At 47.2% G+C, this 25836-nt stretch overlaps 1 protein-coding gene across 2 annotated transcripts; it reads right to left on the bottom strand.

Moving 5' to 3' along the window:
* Positions 1–8472: 8472 nt before the first annotated feature.
* Positions 8473–14412, bottom strand: LOC133892619 (cysteine-rich receptor-like protein kinase 44). Of its 2 annotated transcripts, XM_062333500.1 has the most exons (8): positions 13765–14410; positions 13254–13669; positions 10462–10587; positions 10264–10385; positions 9976–10186; positions 9304–9541; positions 9052–9199; positions 8473–8978 (listed from the first exon to the last, which is right to left on the bottom strand). In XM_062333500.1, the coding sequence occupies exons 1-8, from the start codon at positions 14199–14201 to the stop codon at positions 8637–8639; spliced, it is 2040 nt and encodes a 679-aa protein (XP_062189484.1). In that variant the 5' UTR covers positions 14202–14410; the 3' UTR covers positions 8473–8636. The 2 variants fall into 2 exon arrangements, with proteins under 2 accessions (XP_062189484.1, XP_062189485.1); XM_062333501.1 differs by lacking the exon at positions 10462–10587 and having other exon boundaries at positions 13765–14412.
* Between the last annotated feature and the right edge of the window lie 11424 nt (positions 14413–25836).

Below are 25836 nucleotides of genomic sequence, written 5' to 3'. Positions count from 1 at the left end.
AGTCTTGCAAAAACCTCCACCAAATAGTCTCACAAAAGCCTCTGCTAGACAAAGAGGTTCCAAAAAACCGATCGGGCAAAACTCCGCGGCATCTTGAAGGCACACGCCTCCATGCCGGAAGGATGCGAAGCCCACTAGCCCCCGACAAGCACAGCCAACAGACCGAAGAGGTATGGCCCGCATGACTCGGACACATATGGTAACAGTATGTATCCCCAGCTGGTTGTTGTAGGAGCCGGGCAACGGCTAAGGGCCGAGGGGGTCGAGGACCACCTCTCTTGTCTGGCCTTCAGCTTAGCCTCCAACACGCCGTCGTCAGGCTCCAAGCGGATTACCTCCGAAGCCGGGCAGCGGCTAAGGGCCGAGAGGGTCGAGGATCACCTCTCCCTTCTTTCATTCAGCTTCATCTCCGACACGCCATCGCCAGGCTCCGGGCGGATTACCTCCAGAGCTGGGCCACGGCTAAGGGTCAAGGGGGTCGAGGACCACCTCTCCCGTCAGGCCTTCAGCTTCACCTCCAACACACTATCGCGAGGCTCCGGGCGGATTACCTCCAGAGCCGAGCAGCGGCTAAGGGCCAAGGGATTCTAGGACCACCTCTCCCGTTTGGCCTTCAGCTTTGCCTCTGACACGCCGTCGCCAGACTCCGGGCGAATTACCTCTGGAGCCAGGCCGCAGCTAAGGGCTGAGGGGGTCGAGCACCACCTCTCCCGTCTGGCCTTCGACTTCGTCTCTGACATACTGTCTCTAGGCTCCGGGTGGATTACCTCCGGAGCCGGGCCGCAGCTAAGGGCCGAGGGGGTCGAGGACCATCTCTCCCGTCTGTCCTTCGACTTAGCCTCCGACACACCATCGCCAACCCCCGGGCGGATTACCTGCGGAGCCGGACAGCGACTAAGGGCCAAGGGGGTCGAGGATCACCTCTCCCGACTCGCCTTCGGTTTCGCCTCCAACACGCCGTCTCCAGGCCCCAGGTAAATTACCTCCGGAGCCTGGCAGCGGCAAAAAGGGTCGAAGACCACCTCCGGACCTTGTCTCCCAAGGTTCCAGATGGCTTCGCAGGGTCGAAAATCTGGAACAAATTTGGAAGAAGGCCCTACCAGCACCGAGCCTGAGGAGCATGCGATAACCAGAAACAACGAGGTCGCCACCGCTTCACCTGGACCTCCTTAGTTACCCTGCATATCTACCACTTCCAGATTCCCGAGGCCACCTATCCACCGGAAGGAACGAAACTGGCGATGATCTATGCGAAGGTTCGGTATGTCGGTCGTCCAAAAAACTAGTCATCACTTACGAAGGGGACGAAGAGAAGCGGCTTGAAGGCACAAAGGAACACAGACACACAGTCCCCTGCTCGAAGGACCCCCTCACAATTCGGCCCAAAAAGAGATACAATTGCCCCTAAGGGTCAAAATCATATTATTAAACAAATCATGCATCCGGAGAACACGTAAAAGGAAGCAAATAGTACAAAGAATGCTGCAGGGGAGGCAAAACCCCGAGAGAGCAAATCAGGGGGAGAAAGAGTGCAAGGTGGCAAAAGGCAACTATTACCCGCGGCAGGGCCATAGTCAGACGGCAAAACAAGGTTGTCCGTGAAACACCCCCGAAAGCCACCTTCGCCTCCTACGGATCTTGGCAGGGGCCATGAATGGAGCGGCGTATACACCTCATCTGCGGCCTACCGCCACAGAAGCTGATGCAGTAGCCGACCCCCGAGCTGTCAAAAGACGAGGAAGAAACCGAAGGAACCACCGTTGGGTCCTCCTCCCGCTTCTTCCCAGCCCTCACCGTCAAAGTCTGCTCCTCCTAGTCACTCTCCCTCCGCAGGAGATCCTAGTCGATCCCCACATCATCATTGGAAATATCGATGATCTCGACAGGCATGGTCTCCCGAACCGGGGGTTGACCAAGGGCAATAGGCAGCTGTCCACCCCGCAGGGACGAAAGCCGGACGGCCACCAATGCCACAACCGGTGGCCGAGACAGCCCAAGCCCCAATAGAAGCAATCGAGATCATCGATGTTTTTCGAAGAGGATGAGGAGGAAGACGATGCCATATTCAAAGACAAGTTAAGTGTTCGCTCATGGGGCGGTGATAGATCTAGCCGGATGACCCCTGCTTTATACCCAGGCTGGGCGGCCACGTCCGCCCAGGAAGAGAAGCGGAACCAACTCGGTGTCGCTCCATGGCATCCCTCATTAATCTCTGGAGGCCCATGGCCATATCCCGGTCATCCTACACCGACACATGGCAAGATACCACGGCAATGCCTCATTTTCTCGCATGAATGTCCCGTCACATCCCTTTCGGCGCCTACCAGGGGCGTGGGCACAAGACCCTAGATGAACCCATGCATTATCCAGTCAGAAATGCACCAATGACACATCCCATCCTACCGTTCTCAAACGTGCAAACGTGGGGATTCTCTGATCCCACACGCGTGATCCTCCACACTAATAAACTCAAATGGCAGGAAGACCCATCACCAAAACAGCCTAAAGAATCTAAATCGACCTTGGCACAAACCTCGGAGCACATCACCTCCACCTACACCTCTCGGCCCCGAGTTTCGATACCGTATACTCCAACTCCAACAGGCTCCGGAACGTACCTCCTCTGCTGGACGTCTTCGGTCTTCCACTCCGACTTCGACGCCGGCTACATCTCCAACCTTAGCATAACCCCAGGGTGTGCCGCCATCACCAATGCACCATCAGCATTGAGCTTCACCATCAACGCCCGCAGTTCCTGCCGAAAAACTCCTCAAAGACAGGGAATAGCCTTCGGGCATTCTTGTTACAAACCCAAGCTGGAGTGGATTTTCCTCTACATCCTCTCACCCCTCCAAACGTCGAGGCCAGAGAATGACAGGGTACTATTGGGGGAAAATAGACCAGCCTAAGGATGATAGTTGGCGACTGCTATCAAAGGTCCCTCCAGAGTCTTTGTCCCCTAGACTCGGCAGGAGGCCCCATCCCCGGAGGCTACAAGTCCCTTCGGACCACCTCTCCGGCTCATACATGGCCTTACGAAGACTCAGAGCTACAACAAGTACCCCCGGAGCCTTAGGCCTCGGAACTCAACAGGAAGCCTTATCCCCAGGGGCTGCGGACCCCTTCGGGCTGCCCCTCCAATGCCCATGTGGCCTTCCGAAGCCTAAAGGCGCGACTGGCCTCCGAAGATAATATCGGGGAAGAAAAGACACCCCCTCTCTGCCGCCGACCTGACGCGAGGTGACGGGTGATAAATGTCGGTGCAAGTGGTGCTTATCCTGACACCCCAACACGATGCAAGTCTTGACACCCCCGGCAGAGCGGCGTCGGGCCGTAATTGGCAGCCGGCTCACCCCTCAGAGGGTAAGCACCAACATAGTTACCACGATAGATATTTATTTTTTATGTAGGGTAAAAGGTAGTTATCCAAGATAAGGCCCAGTAATTCGGTCAGGTCCTAGATATTTGTAGGAAAGTGTAGCTTTTATTTTTCTAGATGCATGCTTGTCAATATGAATCTCATTCTTAGGGTTTATTAGTATTTTTTGTGATTATTCTTGTCGTTTGTGTTGTAGTCTATGTGTCAAGGGTAGAAATGCTTAGTCGTGCTGTCAAGTCAGGTGGGTTAAATGTTAATCTGAATAATGGTCTATGCAATATGAACCGGTTTGAGTAACCTTTTGTAGCAACATGGATCATAGGGATCCCGGTAGGTTGGTTTGGTTGGTATGGCTATTGTGTGCGTATTGGGAATCTGCGAGCACCTGCCTTAGATCCTAAGGACCGGTTTGTGAAGGCTGTAACCCGGCATAACAGCGCAACCACGAGGCTTATATGGGTACGGCTTGGCCAATTAATTAGATGTCCTCCTTATTCTGTACGCACCAATGGGCGTTAAGTGGCACAAGAGGGGCCCTTTGTAATGGATGAAATCCCTGTTAGCGGTGAAACCTTAGTGGGTACATATGGATTTGGATGTGCTTTGTAATGGCCTTATAGTGAGACCCCGGCTCTACACCTTGAAAGTGTGAAGCAAAACAGGAATCACGACTCGTGGGTAAAGTGTGCAAACTCTGCAGAGTATAAAACTAATCGATCAGTCGTGCTCACGGTAAAGAACGGGTTTAGACTTCTTCATGATTAGTGAGGGATCTTAGATGGTTGGTTTTGGGTAGTCGGGTGGTGTCCCGTTGAGTTAGTAGCCGGATATGGAATGTCTGTTGAGTCTAATAGTTGGATGGCATATATGCAGTAAATCTGAGTCAAGCCTTCGTTGCCTTAAGCCTTCATGTTATATTTTCTCACGCTTGCTGAGTACCCTATGTACTCATACTTGACTTCTCCTAACCTCTTAATGCTACTTAGAAGGTGAGGACTTTGAAGACATCACGACCGATGGAGCTGAGTTCTAGGAGAAATAAGATTTTATCTAAAGATCATGTTGTAGGCTGGTGCTCTCTTAACAACGCCTGCGGTTGGATGAAAGACCCACTATCGCTGGAAGTTATCGTAGTATTTTCTTTAAGACCTACGGGTCCTTTTGTAATGAAACTTATCGTTATGTAATGATACTGCTATGTTATTACTTATGAAGTCACCGTATGTATAAAAATTTGATTCTGATATATATGTGGAATATATCTGATTGCACAGGCTTCACGTGGCACGCGGTCAGGGAGCGTAGCGAGAGCCCTCCGGCAGTGAAGCGCGGAGAGTCCGGGCATCGGAGCACGGCAGGCCAGAGCCGAGGTACTGCCGGGGGCAGTCTTGAGATGCAGGGTACCGGCAGCCACCGCCGCTTGGCTTGGGTCGCTTCTGACAAGCGTGGTGGTGCTAGAGAAGACGCACGCCCGAGGGTTCTGGTTGTTGCGCTGGTAGAAGCTGTTTGACGAAGTGGGAGAAGTGGGTCATGACGGTTTCCGGGGCGAAGCAGGCGCCGTTCTGCAGGATGGGCACGCAGTTCGCGCCGTCGCCGCACGCGTACTCCAGCATCTTCTGCAGCGCGCTGTCCGGCTGTCCGCGTGGCACACACACCCCGCGCCGTCTGACCGGCCGGCGAGCACGGCGGCCACGGCCACCAGCAGGATGATGCGAGCTACGTCTTCCATGGAGCACACGCTGCTGTGAGGCTGGTGACAGCGGTGAGCAAGCTCAAGCTCCTTCACGGTGTGGCGTGCCTTGGACTGCCGGGGGCAACCTGCATGCATGGTTAGAACACAGGAGCACATCATATTTTTGCAACAGCGTCCCTTGCTGCGTAGCGGTTTGCAACAGTAAACACAAATGCCACAGCATTCTTGCATCCGAAGCTGACTCCTAACCGAGCGCTTGCCACCAGGAAGCTGACAGGCTTTGGGCCCTAGTTTAATATGAATTAAAGGACTAGCTCGTGCAGGCTAGTGAAAGCTACTATGGTCTAGTGAGGGGACTTGGCTATAGAGCTTACTACCTACGTGTCCCTATAACATAATGACATACTTAGTGGGACCACTATACGTCAGGCCTAAAAACATGGGTATGCTAGGCTGCCATAACCCACGTATCTGTCTCTCATAAGAAGATAAGCTAGTCAGAAATAAGGGTACGTGGATACTTAAAAAAATCTAAGAGTTATCCTCTAGCCACTTAAAAGTTATAGGCTATCATGTCACTTTGCATGTGCTTCTTTACTTAGACCGTACACTACCGGTGTTTGTGTATGACTTGTAAATAAATAAATATGCTACTATCTCCTACAACACGAGAACAATATCGTAGAGACATGTTCTCACCATTGGCTTTAGTCAACAAACGCAGTACCATGCTCTGCTGCAGACGGTGCGTGTGTTGGGAGCCTACGCCAAGTGGACAGGGCCTGCCCCTAACATGCTAGTGATTTACACTCGTCCGAGGAAAAACAACCAGCACTACTCTATTTGTCCGTTCATTGCTTCGGAGGTTCATGTACACTCACCTTTGCGTGGAGTAATGCTCGGGGGTATACGCGCTCGTATATGCGGGGCAATGATCAGCCTGTCGACTTGTGTGTTGCCTGTCGATGAGCGGCACGACCGAAGCTGCCCTCCGCATAGTGCATAGAAGATGACCGGGGACGTCCAGCAAGGGGCCTCCCTGGGCATGCCGCGTACGGCGAGGGGTTCGACGGGAAACGACGCACTTGTACGCGTGGAGCCATGCCGTTGCGGCCTCCCTATACTCACTGTTGAGGCCACGAAGGGCGACGGGCTTGCTCGTGTAGAACCGCACGAGCACTGCCCTTCACATATGTAGCCTGACACGTCGAGCTACGCAGTATTCAACTCTGAGCTCGAGTATTACAAAGGTGATAGATTTTCCAATCGTACTTGCTTAGTATGCTCTCAACTTATCTCCTCTCATGGCTTCTTGTGTCGAAGTCCTCGTAGATGGCGCACTATTGGAGCACGAAAACGTGCTACTAACATATACGACGAGAGCCCCATGAACAGATATGGCAAGAGCCTCGTGAAGAGATATGAGGAGAGCCCCACTCATTAGAGGATGCCCAAGCTTGAAGCTAAACAGTGAGCCATGGGGAGAGAACAAGAGAGAAATGAAGCCAGTGTTATGGGAAAAACCTCTGAGAGCTCCCTCTCCTGCCCTTTGAGGGCTTATTTATAGAAAGGGTATGAGAAATTATCAGTCTGCTCTTAAGATATTATGATACAAACATGTACATAGAGGGGTATTCTAGACACTTCACCCTTTTACATACCACGTGGTGGTTATGATACTATAGTAGCTATAGTAATATCACACTACATCATCCAAATATCTCTAGACTAGGACGTTTCCCCAATAGCTATCAATATTTTTAAAATAATATTATTTTATTGAAAAATTGTAAAAATATTATTCAACATAGGAAATTTATATAATTAGGTGCCAGTTAGCGCTCCAATTGTCGACTAGACATCTATCGGCAATCGGAGTGGCGACATTCCATTTGGCACACACGTGGAGACTTGTGAGGATACCAACTGCCGATAGGTCTTGTGTCTTTCAAATAATATTCAAAGAAAAAAATGATACCATTTTCATATGACCTCAAATGGATATGATCTTTATATAAATATTATATTTATCACCGTTATCTAAAACTTTCTAGTTAAATAATTTTTCATTTGAATCCGTTAAGTACCCCAAAAATGGCTAAAATTTTAGATCTGAAATTTTTAGCCACTTTTTTGAGCTATTAAACAGATTTAAATGAAAAAAAATGCTCAGCTATAAATTTGTAGAAATTGTCGATAGGTATAATTTTTATATAAAGATTATCTTCATCCGATATCATATAAAAAAATTATGATTTTTTCTTTAAATATTGGCCGCAGGACACGAGACCTATCAGTAGTTGGTATGCTGACATGTCTATGGGGAATTACATATCAGTTATCCGGTTGCTAACGAGGGACTAGTCAGCACTCCAATCACTGATTGGTGGCTAGTCGATAATTAGAGTACCGATTGACATCTATTTCTACATATTTACCATTTTAAATATTTTTTGCAATTTTATAATAAAATAATATTATTTCAAAAAAAATCCGGCTTCTGCCTCCTCCTAACCACTTAGTTCCATCACGCCCCGGACCTCCTCCCCTTGCCACACCCCTCCTACCTGCAGCCACCTGGCAACTCCACCGCCGCCTACCTAATTGTAGGGTTAGGGTGAGTGAACCACAAATCCTAAAGGCCTAAACCAGCCACCCCAGTGCTAAAGCCCGTTGGAAAAGAAAGCACCCTTGCCAGAGCACAATCTCAACCCATAATCCTAAGTTTAGAAATTTTGATGATTTTAGGTTTATTTTGTCTGAGTGAAACTTATCAAAAACCCTTTTCTTTTTCATAAATAGGTTGCAGCTGCATGAATGCATGCATTCCAGTAGAACATTAAATTTAGACAAATTTAACGAAAGTGGTGTAAAAGCCCCAACTGCATTCCAATTTCCATGTGCTCGGTATTCAGAAACATAAGACCTCTTTTGGTGTGGGGAGCAAGGAAACCGAGTGATATCTTGGACACGGACTAGTGCTTCTGTGTGGGGAATTTTGCTTTTGCTTATGCATGTACCACTTTTTTTATCAACTCCTTCCTCTTGTTAGGGTTGGATGTTGTTGTTCCTTTTTTCAGAACTGTTCTATTTGTTTTGCTCCTGTTTTTATTATGAAAAAATGGGTTTTTGCTATTAAAAGATGCATGGTTTAGAAATTTATCATCGAACTGCAATTATTTACTTTAATACCACCGAAAGTTCCCTGGTTTAGCTTTTTACCACTCTGTCCACTTCTCACATTAACGACAAAAAATCTGACCATTTTGCCCCTACAGCCAACATGACCAATTGTTCATAGTACTATCAGACAACCAAGGGCAAACATGACTTTTCACCTAGGCCAAAGTGAGAGAAAAATGACAAAAATGAAAAAAGGCTAACAGAAGTGAACGGAATGTTAAAAATCTAAACATGGGAACTTTTGATGGTATTAAAGTAAACCATTGCAGATAGTAAATTTCTAAAACGTGTATTTTTCAATGGCACGAAACCAATTTTCCCTTTATTCAATTTATGGGGCACACCTCCTGCCTCCTTTAAAAAGAAAAAGAAACATAAGACCTATCTAGGATACGGCTCAGTAAGTGTGATCCCATTCACAGAGTTGCCCTGCTCCAATATAAAACCAGACCGATCATATACGTAGCTGCTATGCCCATCTGACCGCGAAGCTGAAGGTGATTCTCTACCGAAGAAGAACGCAGGCTGCGCCGGCGGCTGGAGCTCTATGCTATCCCTGGTTAGCATGGACACGACGGCTGATATGTCAGGCCTGTCATCAAGGTCGGGCTGGACGCAGAGCAGACCCACGTGGATGCATCGTAGCGCCTGGCTTCGACCGTATCCGTCCAGCGAGTGCTGCAGCATTTGCGATATCGTCCCTTTCGTCCAGTGATCCCAGACCTGTCAGATGGTCAGCATCAGTTTAATTCTTCAGTGAAAAGGAAATGCATAACGAAGAGAGCCTAGCACTTGCATCACTCAGGAGATTCACGGTGCTGTGGTCATCAGAGCTGCAGTTGCTTCTCCTGGTCACGATCTCAAGGACCAGCACGCCGAAGCTGAAGATGTCGATCTTGGGCGACACGCTCCCGTGCACCACGTACTCAGGCGCCATGTAGCCGCTGCAGAGGGTGGGGCGAAATTCACTTAGCTAGGCTTGGAAGCACACACGCATTCAGTAAGCGCGACGCGCCGAAGCCGTATCATGCGCATGGGCGTAGCTTACAATGTCCCAACAACTCTGGTTGTGAGAGTACGGGTGTGGCCTTCTCCTAGCAGCCTTGCCAACCCAAAGTCCGCGATTTTCGGTTCCATGTTGTCGTCGAGAAGAATGTTGTTCGCCTTGAGGTCCCGGTGGATTATCCTCATACTTGAATCCTCATGGAGATACAATATCCCTTTGGCAATTCCTAGAATAATGTTGTACTGTTGCTCCCAGCTAAGTGCATTTCTCTTACTATCATCTGTTGTGACCAAATGTTCAGCTTATGTCGCTGAAAGGTAAATACAGACATAGCACCCTACTATCATGATGACCATTCAGTTATCAGACAGTTCAGAAAAAATGCAAAATGTCATTGCAGTATAAACTGTGTAACTTAATTTGTCAGAAATACTAAAGTTTTAGTGCTTTGTAGTAATATGATACTGCAGTGTACAGCAACGTTATTAGTGATTCTTTTTTTTTTTCATACTTTGTATGAATATTCAGTTATGTTCCTCATCACGCTCATCTAGTACTGCTAGCTCCGTAATCAACAACATTCACGCATAGAGCATATGAAATGCCCTAGGCACTCGTGAAAAGCAACAGAGCAGAGCAAAAAAAAAATTACTGTGACCTCTGACCAGAGAATTCCGGATATGTAACTGAAGAGGTGAATGATGAGGAAAATACCGAATAGAAAGTTGTCGAGGCTCCCATTCTTGATGTATTCATAAACGAGCAGCGTATCATTCTGATGCGAGCAGAACCCCTGTAACCTAACAAGGTTCTTGTGCTGAAGCTCTGCCAGTACCAGCACCTCATTGTGTAGCTGATGCAACGCATGCCCGGTTCTTCCTAAAAGAGTCTTGACCGCTACCTCTTGCCCATCAGAGAGTATCCCCTGAAACAGATTATCCTTCAGGGAAGGCGCGAGGTAGTACAATTTCATTCCCCTTGCGTTCTCGCTCTGTTACTTACCTTGTATACGGTACCAAAACCACCTTCTCCAAGCTTATTCTTCTCTGAGAAGTTCTCGGTCGCCTCTTGTAACGTCGCCAAATCAAAGATGGTGCACTGCGCTCTCCCAATCTTCTTCAGTGCTGGTGTCATATGACAAGAATTATCTAAGGAAACAGTAAATTCAGGGTCATGAAAATACCACATTTAACTACTCACGGTGGTCGTTCTCCGTCGCCTTAATCCTTCGCCGGAAGCGAAGGAAGGAAAAAATTGAAAGAATCAACAGTAACACAACGGAACAGGCGATGCCTGCAGAGATTCCGGCTGCACTTCGTTTCCTCCCTGGATACACCAGCCACGAATTTCAACTTTCAAATAGTGCGACATTGAACTTGAAACATTGTGAGGAGCTCTGGACTAGATGATTTGGTGGATTTTTTTTAATAATATTTGAGAGTTAACGGCAGCTATTTAATTGCACAGTAACAGGACGATTGAGAAAAAATGTTTTGTTTAGAGAAAAATGTTAGAATATATGGTATAGGATATATAAGGATCTATTTATTATTGTAGATTATGATTAGATTTCATCATATCTCTAAAGTGACTTGACATTCAAGCTATTTGTATCCTATATATTTCACCCTCGAGACTTAATGCAATACATCGATCACACTAATCAATCCTCATACTCTTTTATGGTATCACAAGTTTAGCTCCTAGTCTTAGGCCACAAAACCTAGCCGTTGTCAGTTTCCGCACCGCGCGCCCCTGAGGAGATCGATCTCTATGATCTCCGCCGAGGGCAGCGTCGCTCGTAACTAGGATTCGCACCGCTGATCATATTGATTGGCCACCCTAGAGAGTCTTTTACCGATCCGTTGATCGGTTTTTTTCTCTCTCGTAGGTCGTTAGTCGGCGTTTGTCTTCGGTTTTTCTAATCCAAGATTGGTTTGCGTCGCACGCAGCCCGTTGATCTTGCACGTCTCTACTCAGATAGCGGCATACACTTCTATGGCCACTCGTGCAGCACGGTGACGGTTCCTCCCGTGTGGCACGGCGATGGTCACCCGTCTACATCCGTTGTCGTCCACGCCGCACTGGATCTATCCGTCTCCGTCACCGTCCATGACGCGTCGCCTAGCCACGCATTGCGTCCTGCACGTCCCCGTCCACGCGCTGCGTCTCCCGCACCGACGCATCGCTCGTCCACACCATCTCCATCTCATGTGACGTCTCCTCGCGCCTCTGGTCGGCCAACAAGCTCACGTCCGCTGCATCACCATCCATCATGTCACCCGTCCAGCCATCGCACACAAGACATGTCGCCGTCCACGACCGGTCCACACGCCCGGCCTGGATCGCGTTCGCTCGTCACCCCCGACCACGTGCTGGACCGTCACGCACTCAATCACGTTTCCCTCGACCAGCACGCACGGATCACGTCACGCGCATGCATCGACCACGGCCATCCTCGGCCTGTGCCCTCGACCTGGCAATCCACAACCACACCCGAGTGTGCCGCATCCTAGGGACGCCTTCACGTGTCCCCGCCTAGCTACCACGTCCGCCCCACCTCTTCCCATGTTCGTCATTGCCTTCACCAATCGGGACGCCTTCGCCATGACCGCCTTGCATGCCCTCGATCTGATCAGCCGATAGTGCATGCCTCTTGATCGATCAGGTGTGGCTCCTGTCCTCCTTGAGTACGCGCGTCTCCCTCTCGAGAACCGAGGTGCCATTGTGTCACCTTCAGGCCACAGTTCTGCCGCCCATGGCCATACCTGCGCAGTGCCGCGACACCTTCCCTGGCACGGTCCGACCACATGGAGGATCTCACTGTTGCCCTACATCGTCGTCCCACGCACCATGACATTGCGGCCCACTGATGTCACCTCTCTCAGCGCGTCATCGCCTCAGTCGTCGGTGCCTTTGGTCTTCGTCACGCTGTTCGGGTGATCTTCGTTGGCTTCTTCGAGCACCGTTGCTACGCTCTCTCGGACATCGGTATTGCCGCTCTAGGCCGCTGGTTCTGCCTCTACCTCCTTCGTCCAGCACAATCTCGCCACCAACATCGCAGTCTACTCCTCGACCTCTTCGTCTACTCTGGCAACAGCGGGCTGCATCGGTACCTTCTCCTCCTCGCCGCTCTACATACCGTGATTGTTGAGGCCTTCTCTGCTCATCCCTCAGACATTGACGCATGGTTGGGCTCTCTAACTTCGTGCGTCCAGTACTGGCAACACCGGTGCGTGCTTTCATCCCCCGACGTGTTCCCAGGACTGGCAAACCCGATGCACGCCTTGCCCTCGATGGCCTCGGCTGTGTCGACTTCGACATCGACCGCTTCTTCTACGACTATCTCATCTGTGTCACCGTCTTCTTTCCTCGGGCCTCTTTGCGCCTGTCACCATGGCGCCCCTTGCACTCATGGCTTCATGTGCGGCTCCCTCAACTACGGCAACCTCGACTACGACTACATCGATCATGACTATCTCACACACGACATCCTCAGCCATGACTATTCGCCTCGCTCTCGGTTACCTTGACATTAGGCACAAAGGGCTATCATCTGCATGAGCAACTTGTCGGTTTCTCTAGTCACAGCATCTGCATCGCGCTGTTTCAACTGCGAGGGGATGCCATTCATCTTCCTCTCCAGTCTCATTGTCTATGATGCCCCTGCTGTGACTATAGAGACGTTAGAGTATATGGTATAACATACAGAAGGATCCGTTTGTTACAATAGATTAGGATTAGATTCTATTCTATCTCTAAGGTTACTTGACATCCAATCCATCTATACTCTATATATGTGACTATAGAGATGTTTGAGTATATAGTATAGGATACACAAGGATCTGTTTGTTACAATAAATTAGGATTAGATTCTATCTTATCTCTGAAATTACTTAACATCTAATCCATCTATACTCGATATATTGTACCGTCAAAGCTCAATCCAATACACTCCTGCTCTTTTAGAAAGCAATAAATGAGGGTACTACCTGCTCCGGACTCTGGAGTAGAAGGCGTGAGCGTGGCCGCCGATGGTGGTGCGGGCGGCGCGGGAAGCTGCAGCATCGCCCGGCCCTCGTAGACCGGCGACACGCTGTACCTCAGGAAGCACCACACAACGAAAGCGCTGTTCGACGGGGGCCGCCCGATCAGGTACCGTAATATCGTTACCCGCGAGAGCTGACCGAGGCAGCCCTGGCACTGATCCGGCGTCAGGTCCGGCGCGCACTGCGCGAGCCCGTAGATCTTGGGGTCGAAGTCCATCTCCGCCGTGGCGAAGTACTTCCTCGTCGAGTTGGTCGTTGTTGCCGCGCGGTCGACCAGGGCGGTGAAGATCGCCGTGACGGCGGCGCTGAACCAGGCATCAGATGCGTTGACGCTCCCCAGGCCATTGTCGATGTCAGGACTGGTAACAAGTTCCCAAATTTGTAAGACGCGCCTCTCAAACTGGAAGAAATTGATGTTACAAGAATAGAGATTTTTTTAGTTAAAAGCCCATACACCAATTCTGAGAAGAGCCACTGGTCCGCGTTGAGGAAGTCGAGGAACCGTATGCCGGCGAAGCGGAGGACGCAGGCGTCGTGGTAGACGGTGACGCCCTTGTCACGGACACAGGTCTGCTGAGCGTCCCGGAAGGCCGCCGCGACGCAGGCGGCGCAGGAGGAGGCGTTCGTGTCGCCGCGGCAGAGCGCCAGCGCGTTGGCCTGGTCGGGCGCCGCGCCGACGGAGCCGGTGGCGAAGCCCGCCGGTGACGCGGAGGCGTTGACGGGGAGCTCTGCCTCGAGGAGGTTCAGGTTCGCCTGGAACGTGCCGTTGGCCGCGTAGGGGGAGCCGTCGCAGATAGGGTCCGGGTCCGGGGTAGCCGCGGCCGCCGCCGGCGGCGGCAGCGGCAGCAGCGTGAGGGCAACGACGACGATGGCATAGCGGCCGGTGAGCATCGCCTGGGGCAGAGGAGAGGCGGCTTACTTCTCCTTCGCCGCGACACAATTGTTAGTGACCAAGGCGGCCTGACCGCGGCGACGGCGGCGGTAGGATGCGCGCCATTTTGGCATTATTAGTCAGCGCAAGTGGCCACGATGGAACAGTCAAGAATGCTCCGGCACACAGAGCTGGGATAAGAGCACGCTTGATTTTGCGGGACGAGAATTGCTTACGGAAGATTCGTTTCTCATCTGCCCAACTTGGGGCATGCCCGTGGGCTGTGTCTGACGTGGACAGCTGAAGATGAGTTTCAAGTGGAGAGTTCCAACTCGAGCAATAAAAACTAGCATGGTATCCGCGTAAATTGCGCGGTTAGATTTGTTATGACATCTTTTGTTGACATCATATTACCTCTAATAAGATATATCTGTTTACACTACGTGCATGTGGGATACTAAGTATATAGACAATTTCAGCTTTTTATGCTCCATTTGGAAACTTGGCCAAATTATTCAAATGTGAACAGCTATAATTTTGCATGCTTTATAATTTTTTAATTTCTTACGCTCAGCTTTAAGTATTTCAGACATTTTATTTGGTTGATTAAATCTACTTCATTTACCAATAATAATTTAAAAACATTTATGAAACCTTATGTTTACCTTGTTTATCATAACCAGTAACCGTGCATGTGTGACACAAACATGCAGCTTTACAACTACTGTGTTTGGAAGTAAACTATGGTTTCTGAATTTTACAGACACCTATTATAAACGGACCTAACACAAATCAAGTAACCAATGCAGCGATATATGTTTTGATAAGCTAACACATACTAAGATGGTTTTATGACAATGTATAGTCATCTGCAAAAATAACCACACAATTAATTTCTATCTCTAAAACCATGTAATCCCTTATGTGTTTAACAAATTTCTGTACAACTTTAAAAATATTGTCTTTAAAATCATTCCCACCGTACTTAAATAGGTCTACTTATAACTTTTTTCTCAATTCATGTCTATCATATATGTCCATTAAGTATTGCACGCAATTTATTTGGTTGATTCAATTTACTTCATTTACCAAAAATAATTTAAAAACCTTTTATGAAGCCTTATGTTTACCTCGTTTACCATAACTACTAATCATCCACATGTGATATGCACGTGCCGCTTTACAACTACCATGCTTAAAAGCAAACTACAGTTACCAATTTTTTTCCGAAAGGATGGCACCAGTGATGTCGACGTTATTAAAGAAGAAGATAGTTGACCTAGTTTATGAGGAAAACCGGGTTCAAAAACATTAACAACTATACGGTTGATTTAGAGCCAACCGGTGAAATATCCAACGACGTGAGCACCCGGACAACAAAAGTTGAACACTATTACACACACAGAACAACCAAATGCAGTCCACAATCGGGTCATCGTTAACAAGGTTGTCGCACAAATGAGGCCAAGCAGCTCTGACTTCCCAACACAGACCTTGGCCTCTGTCCCGATGTCCTCTCTCCCCACCAACGGCCACCATAGCACAGCGTCAGATGAGAGAGCTGCAACATGTCGTCGTTGTTGAGCTCATTGGACGTCCCAAAGCAGCAATGACTCCATTGTAGCCCCAATAATGCCAGTGGTCACTAGGACGCGGTGAGAGATCCTCCAAGGCAACGCCTCCAGGGAGGAAATGACGCCCAAGCATCGTCATCACCAGTTCGAACACGAACAAGGTTTTCACCTGAGATATCCCACGACTAGAGGAAGAGGGGTGGGGCACTTTCAATAATGCCTCCAAAGAGGAAAGTGGCACCGTCATTGGCCCATGCCAAATACCAGGCAAGGCTTTCGCCCGGGCCACCCACGCCTCAACCAACGACCAGGCACCTACCTCCTTAGCAAGTCATCCAGCAACATACCCACATGCAGCGACTTTCAGTACAATGGCAAGGAAGTTAGTGCTCGCAAGGGCACCAACTCTATTCGCCATAGCACCAACAAGACGAACAAGGTGATGCAGCCCATCGAGGGGCTGCGCAAGGACCCTGCCACGACGCTGCTCATCACCGGCAATGGCCTCCTCGAGGCGCAGGTGCACAAACATCATGATCCATTTGCAGAGCGTCACCAACCGTGCCAGTAGGGTGGAACGCATCCTGAGCACTGCTACCGACACGCCCGAGTCCATGGCGGTCGTGACGGCATGCCAGCAGCAAGTGCCTAGGGCAAGGGCACTCGAGAAGGGAGAGCAAGCGAGAGATGACTGTTGGCGCTACGATCACTCGTGCGCCCCCGACAATGCTCGCACACCTCGGTGACCAGCTAGTTGGGACGATAGAGGATCCGAGCCGCTGAGAGTAGGATCACATGGGAGAACCGACCGGACTCACAGATCTGGCTACCACCCAACTAGATCCGGTGACCGCGCACTAGGACAAGTTAACACCGAGGGAATCCGATCACTGACACAGATCCAAAGGCCGCCTGCGCTGGATGAGAAATCCGCAAATAGGAAGAAAAACCAGTCACCCATGCTCAAAAATTGGGTGGCGGCGCACTGGCTGCCGCAACCTACAAGAGAACAGGGAAAGGAGGGGGAGGGAGGGGAAGAAAAATGATCGGCTGATGTAGCCACGCCGCCTCCATCTTTGTAGCTGCGTGGGCTTCTAGTAGCAAGCTCGGGCGGTGACAAGGTAGAGGGCATGAGGGTGAGGGTAGCGATGTGCGGCGGTTTGGGGTGCGACCCGAGTAACCATAGGGGCGAAGTAGGGGAAAAACTTCACGGTTTCGAAATTTTACGGACACCTATTATAAACGGACGTAACACAAATCAAGTAACCAATGCGACAATGTATGTTTTGATAAGCTAACACATACTAAGATGGTTTTAGTACAATGCATAGTCATGTGCATAAATAACAACATAACTAATTTCTATCTCCAAAACAATGTAATCCCTAACGCATTTAACAAATTCCTATACAACTTAAAGATATTGTCTTTAGATTCATTCCCACTTTAATAGGTCTACCAAAATTTTTTTTGCAGTTAGTACCCATCATATATGTGCATCAAGAAAAATAATTGTACCCTCTCTAGGAACCCCCTCCACCCGATGTCTCCCTGATCTGGAGGCGGTGGCAGTGATGGCCGATCTAGGCCACCGAAGCTCGCCATCACCGTTGAATCTAGGCCACTGAAGTTCACAACCATAAGATCCGGTCATCTAAGGGGTGCCACCCAACCACCAGAGCTCACTACCATCCGATCTGTGTGTTGGGAAACGGGTAGGCTACGCTAGCCTAAAACAAAATTTTCTACCGCATTCACCCAGGAAATCAAACTAGTAAGAGATCATAGATGGTTACCGCTCGATGTGCAGTGCAGTAGAAGAAGAGTTGGAGTAGACCGATCCAACGTCATACGCGTCAAACTCCTCGAGCAGCTTCTCGATCAGATCCGCGACCAGCCCCGTGAAGATGGTCACGCTCATCGACCAACTCCGAGCAGGTGGTCGTGCTCCTCGACCAATCCCTTGACCAGCTCCGAGCAGGTGGTCGTGCTCCTCGACCAGTCCCTCGACCAGCCCCAAGCAGGTGGTCGTGCTCCTCAACCAATCCTGAGTAGTCGTGTCGTGCTGTCCGACCAGATCCGAGTGGTCACATTATGCTCTGCAACTAGACGAGCAGGTATGTCGACCAGTGTGCCACGGTCGGTGACCAGTCACGAACATGTCGCAATCAACTCGCTGAGAAGATCAGCGCCGCAATAACAGCAGCGCCTCTACGGTATCCACAAGTACTGGGCAGAAACGCCGAGCGTCGATGTGCTAGCACCGCATGTGCAGCTAGGGTTTTGGGAGATCGTGTAGAAGGCTGTGGCTAGGGTTTTGGATTGCCTCAACCTTTGCATGCCCTATCCACGCCTCTTCTTATATAAAGCCTGCCAATAGGCTCCCACGTTGGAAGCCCTTTAGGACTCTAACTCCTTATGGATCACAATCCAATCAAAACCCATACACGAATCCAATTCACATGTTTTGTTCCAACCCATTAAGTGTGTGACCCGTTAGGTTCATGTACAAACGGTTATGATTCGGAAACCCTTTCCAAACCGATATCAATAGCGGTCCCTAGCAGGACATGTTGACTCCCGAGTATACATAAAAGATCATATCGACTGAACCTTGATATACACATGCACCGATCCCTTCACGTCACGATACCAGTCAAGCTCAAGGCGAGATATGTGTCAACCTTGTGATAGCTCGACCATTCACTCCATTAAGCAGTGGATTCATCATGATTACCTCTTTAATCATATTGGCATGGCCATGCACTTTCTTAATCCAACTACCTCGAGGGGTCCAGAGATATCTCTCCCGTTATAAAGGAGGGGCAAATTTCATCTTGATCGCTCACACCCCATGACATGTTTCATAACAAACCCGAAAACTACTTTTATGACTACCCAGTTACGGAATAGTGTTTGACAGCTCCAAAGTATGTCACTACACATTCTGGGAATCAATTACGATTTCAGGTCTAAGGATCCTGCTGGTACACCATTTGAGATAACAACTGATGACACATCATAATAACAATCCCAGCAGTATCTCAAGGTGGGTATATCCAACATTATGTTCTCCAACATAAATATCCATATTATTGATCTGGTATCTTTATAACTATGATCTATGAAACGTGATCATTAATCAATACATGTGCTGGTCTTATGTATCATCACCATGATATGCGACCAGGGATCGACTAAGAAAAACATCATGATATAAACAAAGAGTTTTATGAACAAGTCACATACTTGCCAATCAAAGTAAATGATAGTCATTTTTTGAATAACGCATTATTCAGAAGTACATTAATATAGACGTGTGATACAATTATCTTTATGATTGCCTTAGGGCATATCACCTCCAATCTTCCACTTCCACTAGAGTCAATCATGTAAGTATCTAATACCCATAGCTCTCACGTGCGCCTCATGCTTGGGCCGCAGGAATGGCTTTGTCAATGGATCAGAAATATTTAAATCCGTGTGCACCTTGCATATCTTAACGTCATCCTGATCTAAAATCTCTCGAATAAGGTGATAGCACTGCTGTATGTGCATGGACTTCTGATGCGACCTAGGTTCTTTGGCTTGCGCAATGGCTCCACTATTATACAATAGAGATTCATTGGACTATAAGCACTAGGCATCACATCTAACTCAGAAACAAACTTTCTGATCCAAACAGCCTCCTTTGCAGCTTCAGAAGCTGCGATATACTCGGCCTCCATCGTGCAATCGGACACCATTTCTTATTTGGAACTCTTCCAACTCACTGCTCCTCCATTAAGGCAAAACATAAAATCAGATTGCGATCTCGAATCGTCATTGACGGTTTGGAAGCTAGTATCAGTGTAACCATTTACAACGAGCTCCTCCTCACCTCCATAGACTAGGAACATATCCATAGTTCTTCTCAAGTACTTGAGGATATTCTTTACTGTAACCCAGTGGGCTTCACTCGGGTTTGATTCGTATCTACTCATAATACTTAGAGCATAGGAGACATCTGGGCGTGTACAAAGCATGGCATACATGATGGAGCCGATAGCGGAAGCATACGGGATCGCAATCATCCTCTCGAGCTCATCAATGGTTGAAGGATACTGACTCTTACTGAGAGTGATGATATGTGACATTGGCAAGAAACCTTTCTTGGAATCCTGCATATTGAACCTTTTCAATACCTTATCGATGTATGTACTCTGGCTTAATCCAATCAGCCTTCTTGACCTATCTCTATAGATCTTTATGCCTAGTATGTATGCTGCCTCTCCTAGATCTTTCATTGAAAAACTCTTTTACAACAAAGATTTGACAGCATCAAGCATCGAAATATCATTCCCGATCAATAATATGTCATCTACATATAAGACCAGAAACACAAGTGCGCTCCGACTAGCCTTTTTTTAAACACAAGGCTCTTCTTCATTCTTGATGAAACCAAACCCTTTGACCACTTCATCAAAATGAAGATTTCAATTCCGAGAAGCTTGCTTCAGCCCATAGATGAACTTTTGCATCTTGCATATCTTCCTAGCATTTTTTGGATTGACAAAACCATCAGGCTATGTCATGTACACATCCTCATTTAGGTTTCCATTAAGGAAAGCTATTTTGACATCCATCTGCCATATCTCATAGTCATAATATGCGGCAATTGCTAGGATGATCCGGATAGACTTTAGCATTGCGGCAGGCAAAAATGTTTCATCATAATTAACACCTTGAATTTGTCTCAAATCTTTTGCCACCAATCGTAACTTATAGATGTGAACATTTCCATCAACGTCTATATTTTTCTTAAAAACCCATTTTCACTCAACTACTTTAACACCTCGGGTGGATCAACCAAGTTCCAAACTTGATTATCGTGCATGGATTCTATCTCGGATCTCATGGCTCCAAGCCATCTCTCAGAGTCCGGTCCCACCACAGCTTTCGAGTAGGTTTTAGGTTCATTATTGTCCAACAATAATATATCACGCTGCTCCGTGATTAGGAACATAAACCTCTAAGGTGCGCGACTGATCCTTTCCGACTGTCGTGGGGTTGGTGTCTCCACAACATGTTCTACAACATCCAATTGTGGTTCAGTAAGAGCTGAAACACTTTCTGATGGTTCCCGAATCTCTTCGAGTTACACTGTGCCCCCACTAATGTTCCTTGAGAGAAACCCTTTCTCCAGAAAAACACCGTTTCAGGCGACAAACACTTTGCCTTCTTTTCGGTTATAAAAATAATATCATTTCGTTTCCCTAGGATATCCCACAAAAAAACATTTATCTGATTTGGAGGTGAGCTTATTTGACGTCAAACGTTTTACACAGGCCTCACAACCCCAAATCTTAAAGAAAGATAACTCAGGACGCTTCCCGATCCATACCTCATATGGTGTCTTCTCTACAGCTTTAAATGGAACCCTATTTAAAGTGAACGTAGCAGTTTCTAGAGCGTATCCCCAGAAAGATAAAGAAAGATCAAATTGACTCATCATGGACCGGACCATGTCCAACAAAGTCCGGTTCCCCCGTTCGGACACTCCATTCCATTGAGGAGTCCCCGGTGGAGTCAACTATGGAACAATTCAACATTACTTTAGATGGTCACCAAACTCATGGCTCAAATATTCACCTTCACAATTAGATCGCAAAAATTTAATTATTTTGTCAAGTTAATTTTGTGCTTCATTCTGAAACTCCTTGAACTTTTCAAAAGACTCAGACTTGTGCCTCATTAGATATAACCATATCTACTAAAGTCATCGGTAAAAGTAATAAAGTACTGAAAACCACCTCTTGCATAGAGCTCATTGGTCCACATACATTAGTATATACAAGGGCCAACAACTCACTCGACCTCTCTCCTTGACAGCTGAAAGACGCCTTAGTCATCTTGCCAAGTAAATAAAATTTGCATGTATCAAGTGATTCAAAATTAAATGAATCAAGAAGACCATCTTTATGGAGCCTTTGCATGAGTTTCTCATTTATATGACCTAATCGACAATGCCAAATAAAGGTGGAATTCAAATAATTGAGCCGAGGCTTCTTCATATTAATGTTATAGATAGGGACATCCTCAAGATCTAGTATATATAATCCATTCACCAATGGACAATTACCATAGAGCATACCATTCAAATAAATCGAACAACACTTGTTCTTTATTATGAAATCATATCCATCTTCATCCAAATATAAAGAAGAGATAATGTTTTTGCCCAAGTCAGGAATGTAATAACAATTATTTAATTCCAAAACTAATCTTGAGGGTAGCGATAAGGAATAAACACTGACGGCCAATGCATCAATTTTTACACCATTGCTGACACACGCATCCACCTCGCCTCTTGTACACTTTCTAGTCCTTTTCAGTCCCTGCAACGATTTGCAAGTATGAATCATCGATCCGGTATCAAATACCCATGAATCATTAGGATGAGTAGCAAGATTAATTTTAATAACATTTATACCTGAAGTGAAAGTTTTACTTCCCTTCTTCTTCTTGAGTTCTTTCAAATATAGCTTGCAGTTCCTCCGCCAATGGTCAGGCTTATGGCAGTGGTGGCAAGCATCAGAAGCAGCAGGGCCAGCCTTGGACTTTCCAATGGACTTAGGCTTTGAGCTCGAGATCTCATCTAACGCTTAAGCCTTGACCTTACGCTTTCTCTTCTTGCTATCCTTCTGAACCATCATCACATGACTAGAGTTTTTCTTAATGCTTTCCTCAATAGTCTTAAGCATCCCATTCAATTCAGCCATGCTCTTCTCCATGCTATTCATATAAAAATTCAAAATGAATGGCTCGAAGCTCACAGGGAGCGACTGGAGAATCACATCTGTAGCCAACTCAGGACTAAGGGGAAAACCAAGTTATTCCAGGCTCTCAATGTAACCAATCATCTTGATCGCATGATGACTAACTAAACTGTCTTTTGTCAACCTGCACACAAACAAGGACTTAGAGGTGTTGAACCTCTCGGCCCTAGCTTGGTTCTCAAACATGCCTCAGAGTCTCACAATCATATCATGAGCATCCGCGTTCTCATATTGCTTCTGAAGCTCAGAGGACATAGTGGCAAGCATGAGACAACTAACATCGAGTGAATCGTTGGTATTCTTATTGTAAGCCCTCCGATTAGTGGCAGATGCATTATCAGCTGGTTCTTCAGGATAGGGAACCTCTAGAACATACTCATTTTTCTCTTGTTTGAGAATAATTCTCATATTTCTGTACCAATCAATAAAGTTTGTTCTAGATAGTTTTTTTTCAAGAATCGAACGCAAATTAAAACTAGAATTGCATTAACAGTATGTGCCATGAGCTACAACAGAAATAAATATGCAAGGTTTAGCATTATGTTTATGTAAACCTTTCATTAAATAATTTAACAAAAGATACTCCCACTATATGTTTTGATACCGTTTCCTTTTAACAACATATAGTGGAACAAGATCCATAGTCGACTAGGTTCTAGTGAGCTTTGTCATCACTACTAGAAACTTAGGTAACATAGGTAAGCAACATTTTGTTAATCACATCCCTATGTGACTCTTGTTTGTTGGGTGGCATCGAATACCCTGGCGCCCAACTCTATGCCCCAAAGCCCAAAACTGTTTTGATACCTTTGTTAAGTAAACTGACACTATACGTGTGGATGTCCGACATCTACCTAATTGGTTAAGATAAATAATGGCACCCTGCTTTGGCAGACCTATCAAACAATGATCAAAACCTATATAGGTGCAGCTATTGAAAGGGCATCAATTATTCTTAATTTTTCTGAGGGAAGCTACTCTATCATTTAACATATCCATCTCATAGAAAACATAAATAAAATAGCATGACAGGAATATAGATAAGCATTACATGCAATCATATTAACTGTGACATAGTATATCCCATTCACATGGTGATCTCCATCGCCATGGTCCCTATCCTCCAGCCATCATGCTTTAAATCTCCATGATAATGTACCATTCTACTACACCTAATAGCACTAGACAAATCATATGAGAAATAGAAGCATCACAAGTCGGCACGCAGGCCGTTATACAATAACATGACAACCTTGGGCTGCAATTAACCATGACGCGCAGGTCATGAAAATTACAAGCATGCATCACATACATAATTAGGCCATACTAGTCACAACATTATCTGAAAAATGAGTTAAGCGTGGAATCGAAATATAATGTCGCAACATCAACATTTTATCCTTATAAGCCCTAAGCTCAGACAGCACGGCGGTCCTGCTAGCCAGTTAGCGGGCAAGGGGTCGAGGTGGGAGCCGCCCCCTGCGGGTCTCAGGGTAGCGCCCTGAAAGCCTCTCAGAAATTCATAGATCGTATCTATAAAATAGCTATGAAAATCTCATTGGATTGATCATACCAAACCGATTCTGAATCATTCACAATGCCTCAATTTTCATTGGATCAATCACATTGATCATCGCGTGAGGTTTATTGGAAATGATGACAACACACACAACCTCGATCTGCTGTTCTCGCAACCATGCAGTAGTGCACGCTGTTAGCCCTGATGGTGATTCCAGCCGGTAAGCCAAGTCGCACGCGCGGCCAAGTGGGAGATCGAGCTAATCTTTTTGGTCATATAGTTCCATGACTCGCACCTCATCCGATCCCAATTACACCAAACCGTGCAGCGACCGATCCATCACATGAACAGATCACTAAACTAATAAATTTAATCTATTACTACCACATATCACATATATGTGATTGTTCCAAACCAAAAACTACGCAAGATGGCTCTGATATCACTGTTGAGAAATGGGTAGGCTACGCAAGCCTAAAACAAAACTTTCTACCGCATTCACACAGGAAATCAAGCTAGTAAGAGATCATAGATGGTTACCGCTCGACACACAGTGCAGCGGAAGAAGAGTTGGAGTAGACTGATCCAACGTCGTGCGCGTCAAATCCTCGAGCAGTTTCTCAATCAGATCCACGACCAGCCCTGCGCAGATGGCCACGCTCCTCGACTAACTCCGAGCATGTGATCGTGCTCCTCGACCAGCTCCGAGCAGGTGGTTGTGTCCGAGCAGGTGGTTGTGCTCCTCGACCAATCCTGAGTAGTCGTGTCGTGCTGTCCAACCAGATCCGAGTGGTCACATTATGCTCTACAACCAGACGAGCAGGTCTGTCGACCAGTGTGCTACGGTCGACGACCAGTCCCGAACACGTCACGATCAACTCACCGAGAAGATCAGTGCCACAATAACAGCAGCGCCTCTACGGTATCCACACGTACTGGGCAGAAACACCGAGCGCCGATGTGCTAGCACCGCACACGTAGCTAGGGTTTTGGGAGATCGTGTGGAAGGCTACGGCTAGGGTTTTGGATTAGCTCAACCTCTGCATGCCCTATCCACACCTCTATTTATATAGAGCCTGCCAATGGGCTCCCACGTTGGAAGTCCTTTAGGACTCTAACTCCTCATGGATCACAATCCAATCAAAACCTATACACGAATCCAATTCGCATGTTTTGTTCTAACCCATTAAGTGTGTGACCTGTTAGGTTCATGTACAAACAGTTATGATTCGGAAACCCTTTCCAAACCGAAATCAATAGCGGTCCCTAGCAGGACATGTTGACTCCCGAGTATACATAAAAGATCATATCGACTGAATCTTGATATACACATGCACCGATCTCTTCGCCTCACGATACCAGTCAAGCTCAAGGCGAGATACGTACCACCCTTGTGATAGCTCGACCATTCACTCGATTAAGTAGTGGATTCATCATGATCAACTCTTTAATCATATTGGCATGACTATGCACTTTCTTAATCCAACTACCTCGAGGGGCCTAGAGATATCTCTCCCATTATAAAGGAGGGGCAAATTCTATCTTGATCGCTCACACCTCACGACATGTTTCATAACAAACCCGAAAACTACCTTTATAACTACCCAGTTACGGAATAGTGTTTGACAGCCCCAAAGTATATCACTACATATTCTGGGAATCAATGACGATCTTAGGTGTAAGGATCCTACTGGTACACCATTTGAGATAACAACTGATGACACATCATAATAACATTCCTAAC

The sequence above is a fragment of the Phragmites australis genome, chromosome 15, assembly GCF_958298935.1.
Source record: "Phragmites australis chromosome 15, lpPhrAust1.1, whole genome shotgun sequence".
Lineage (NCBI taxonomy): Eukaryota > Viridiplantae > Streptophyta > Magnoliopsida > Poales > Poaceae > Phragmites > Phragmites australis.
The sequence above is the reverse complement of the archived record's forward strand: the minus strand, read 5'-3'. Positions and strand labels throughout refer to the sequence as shown.

What these genes read in the sequence shown, in the direction of transcription:
- LOC133892619 (XM_062333500.1), bottom strand. Translation starts at nt 14,201, where the DNA reads ATGCTCACCGGCCGCTATGCCATCGTCGTCGTTGCCCTCACGCTGCTG. An exon ending in TACTCCAGAGTCCGGAGCAG is followed by an intron (nt 10,588 to 13,253) that starts GTAGTACCCTCA and finishes TGGTGTATCCAG; the next exon opens with GGAGGAAACGAAGTGCAGCC. An exon ending in CCTCGACAACTTTCTATTCG is followed by an intron (nt 9,542 to 9,975) that starts GTATTTTCCTCA and finishes TGGTCACAACAG; the next exon opens with ATGATAGTAAGAGAAATGCA.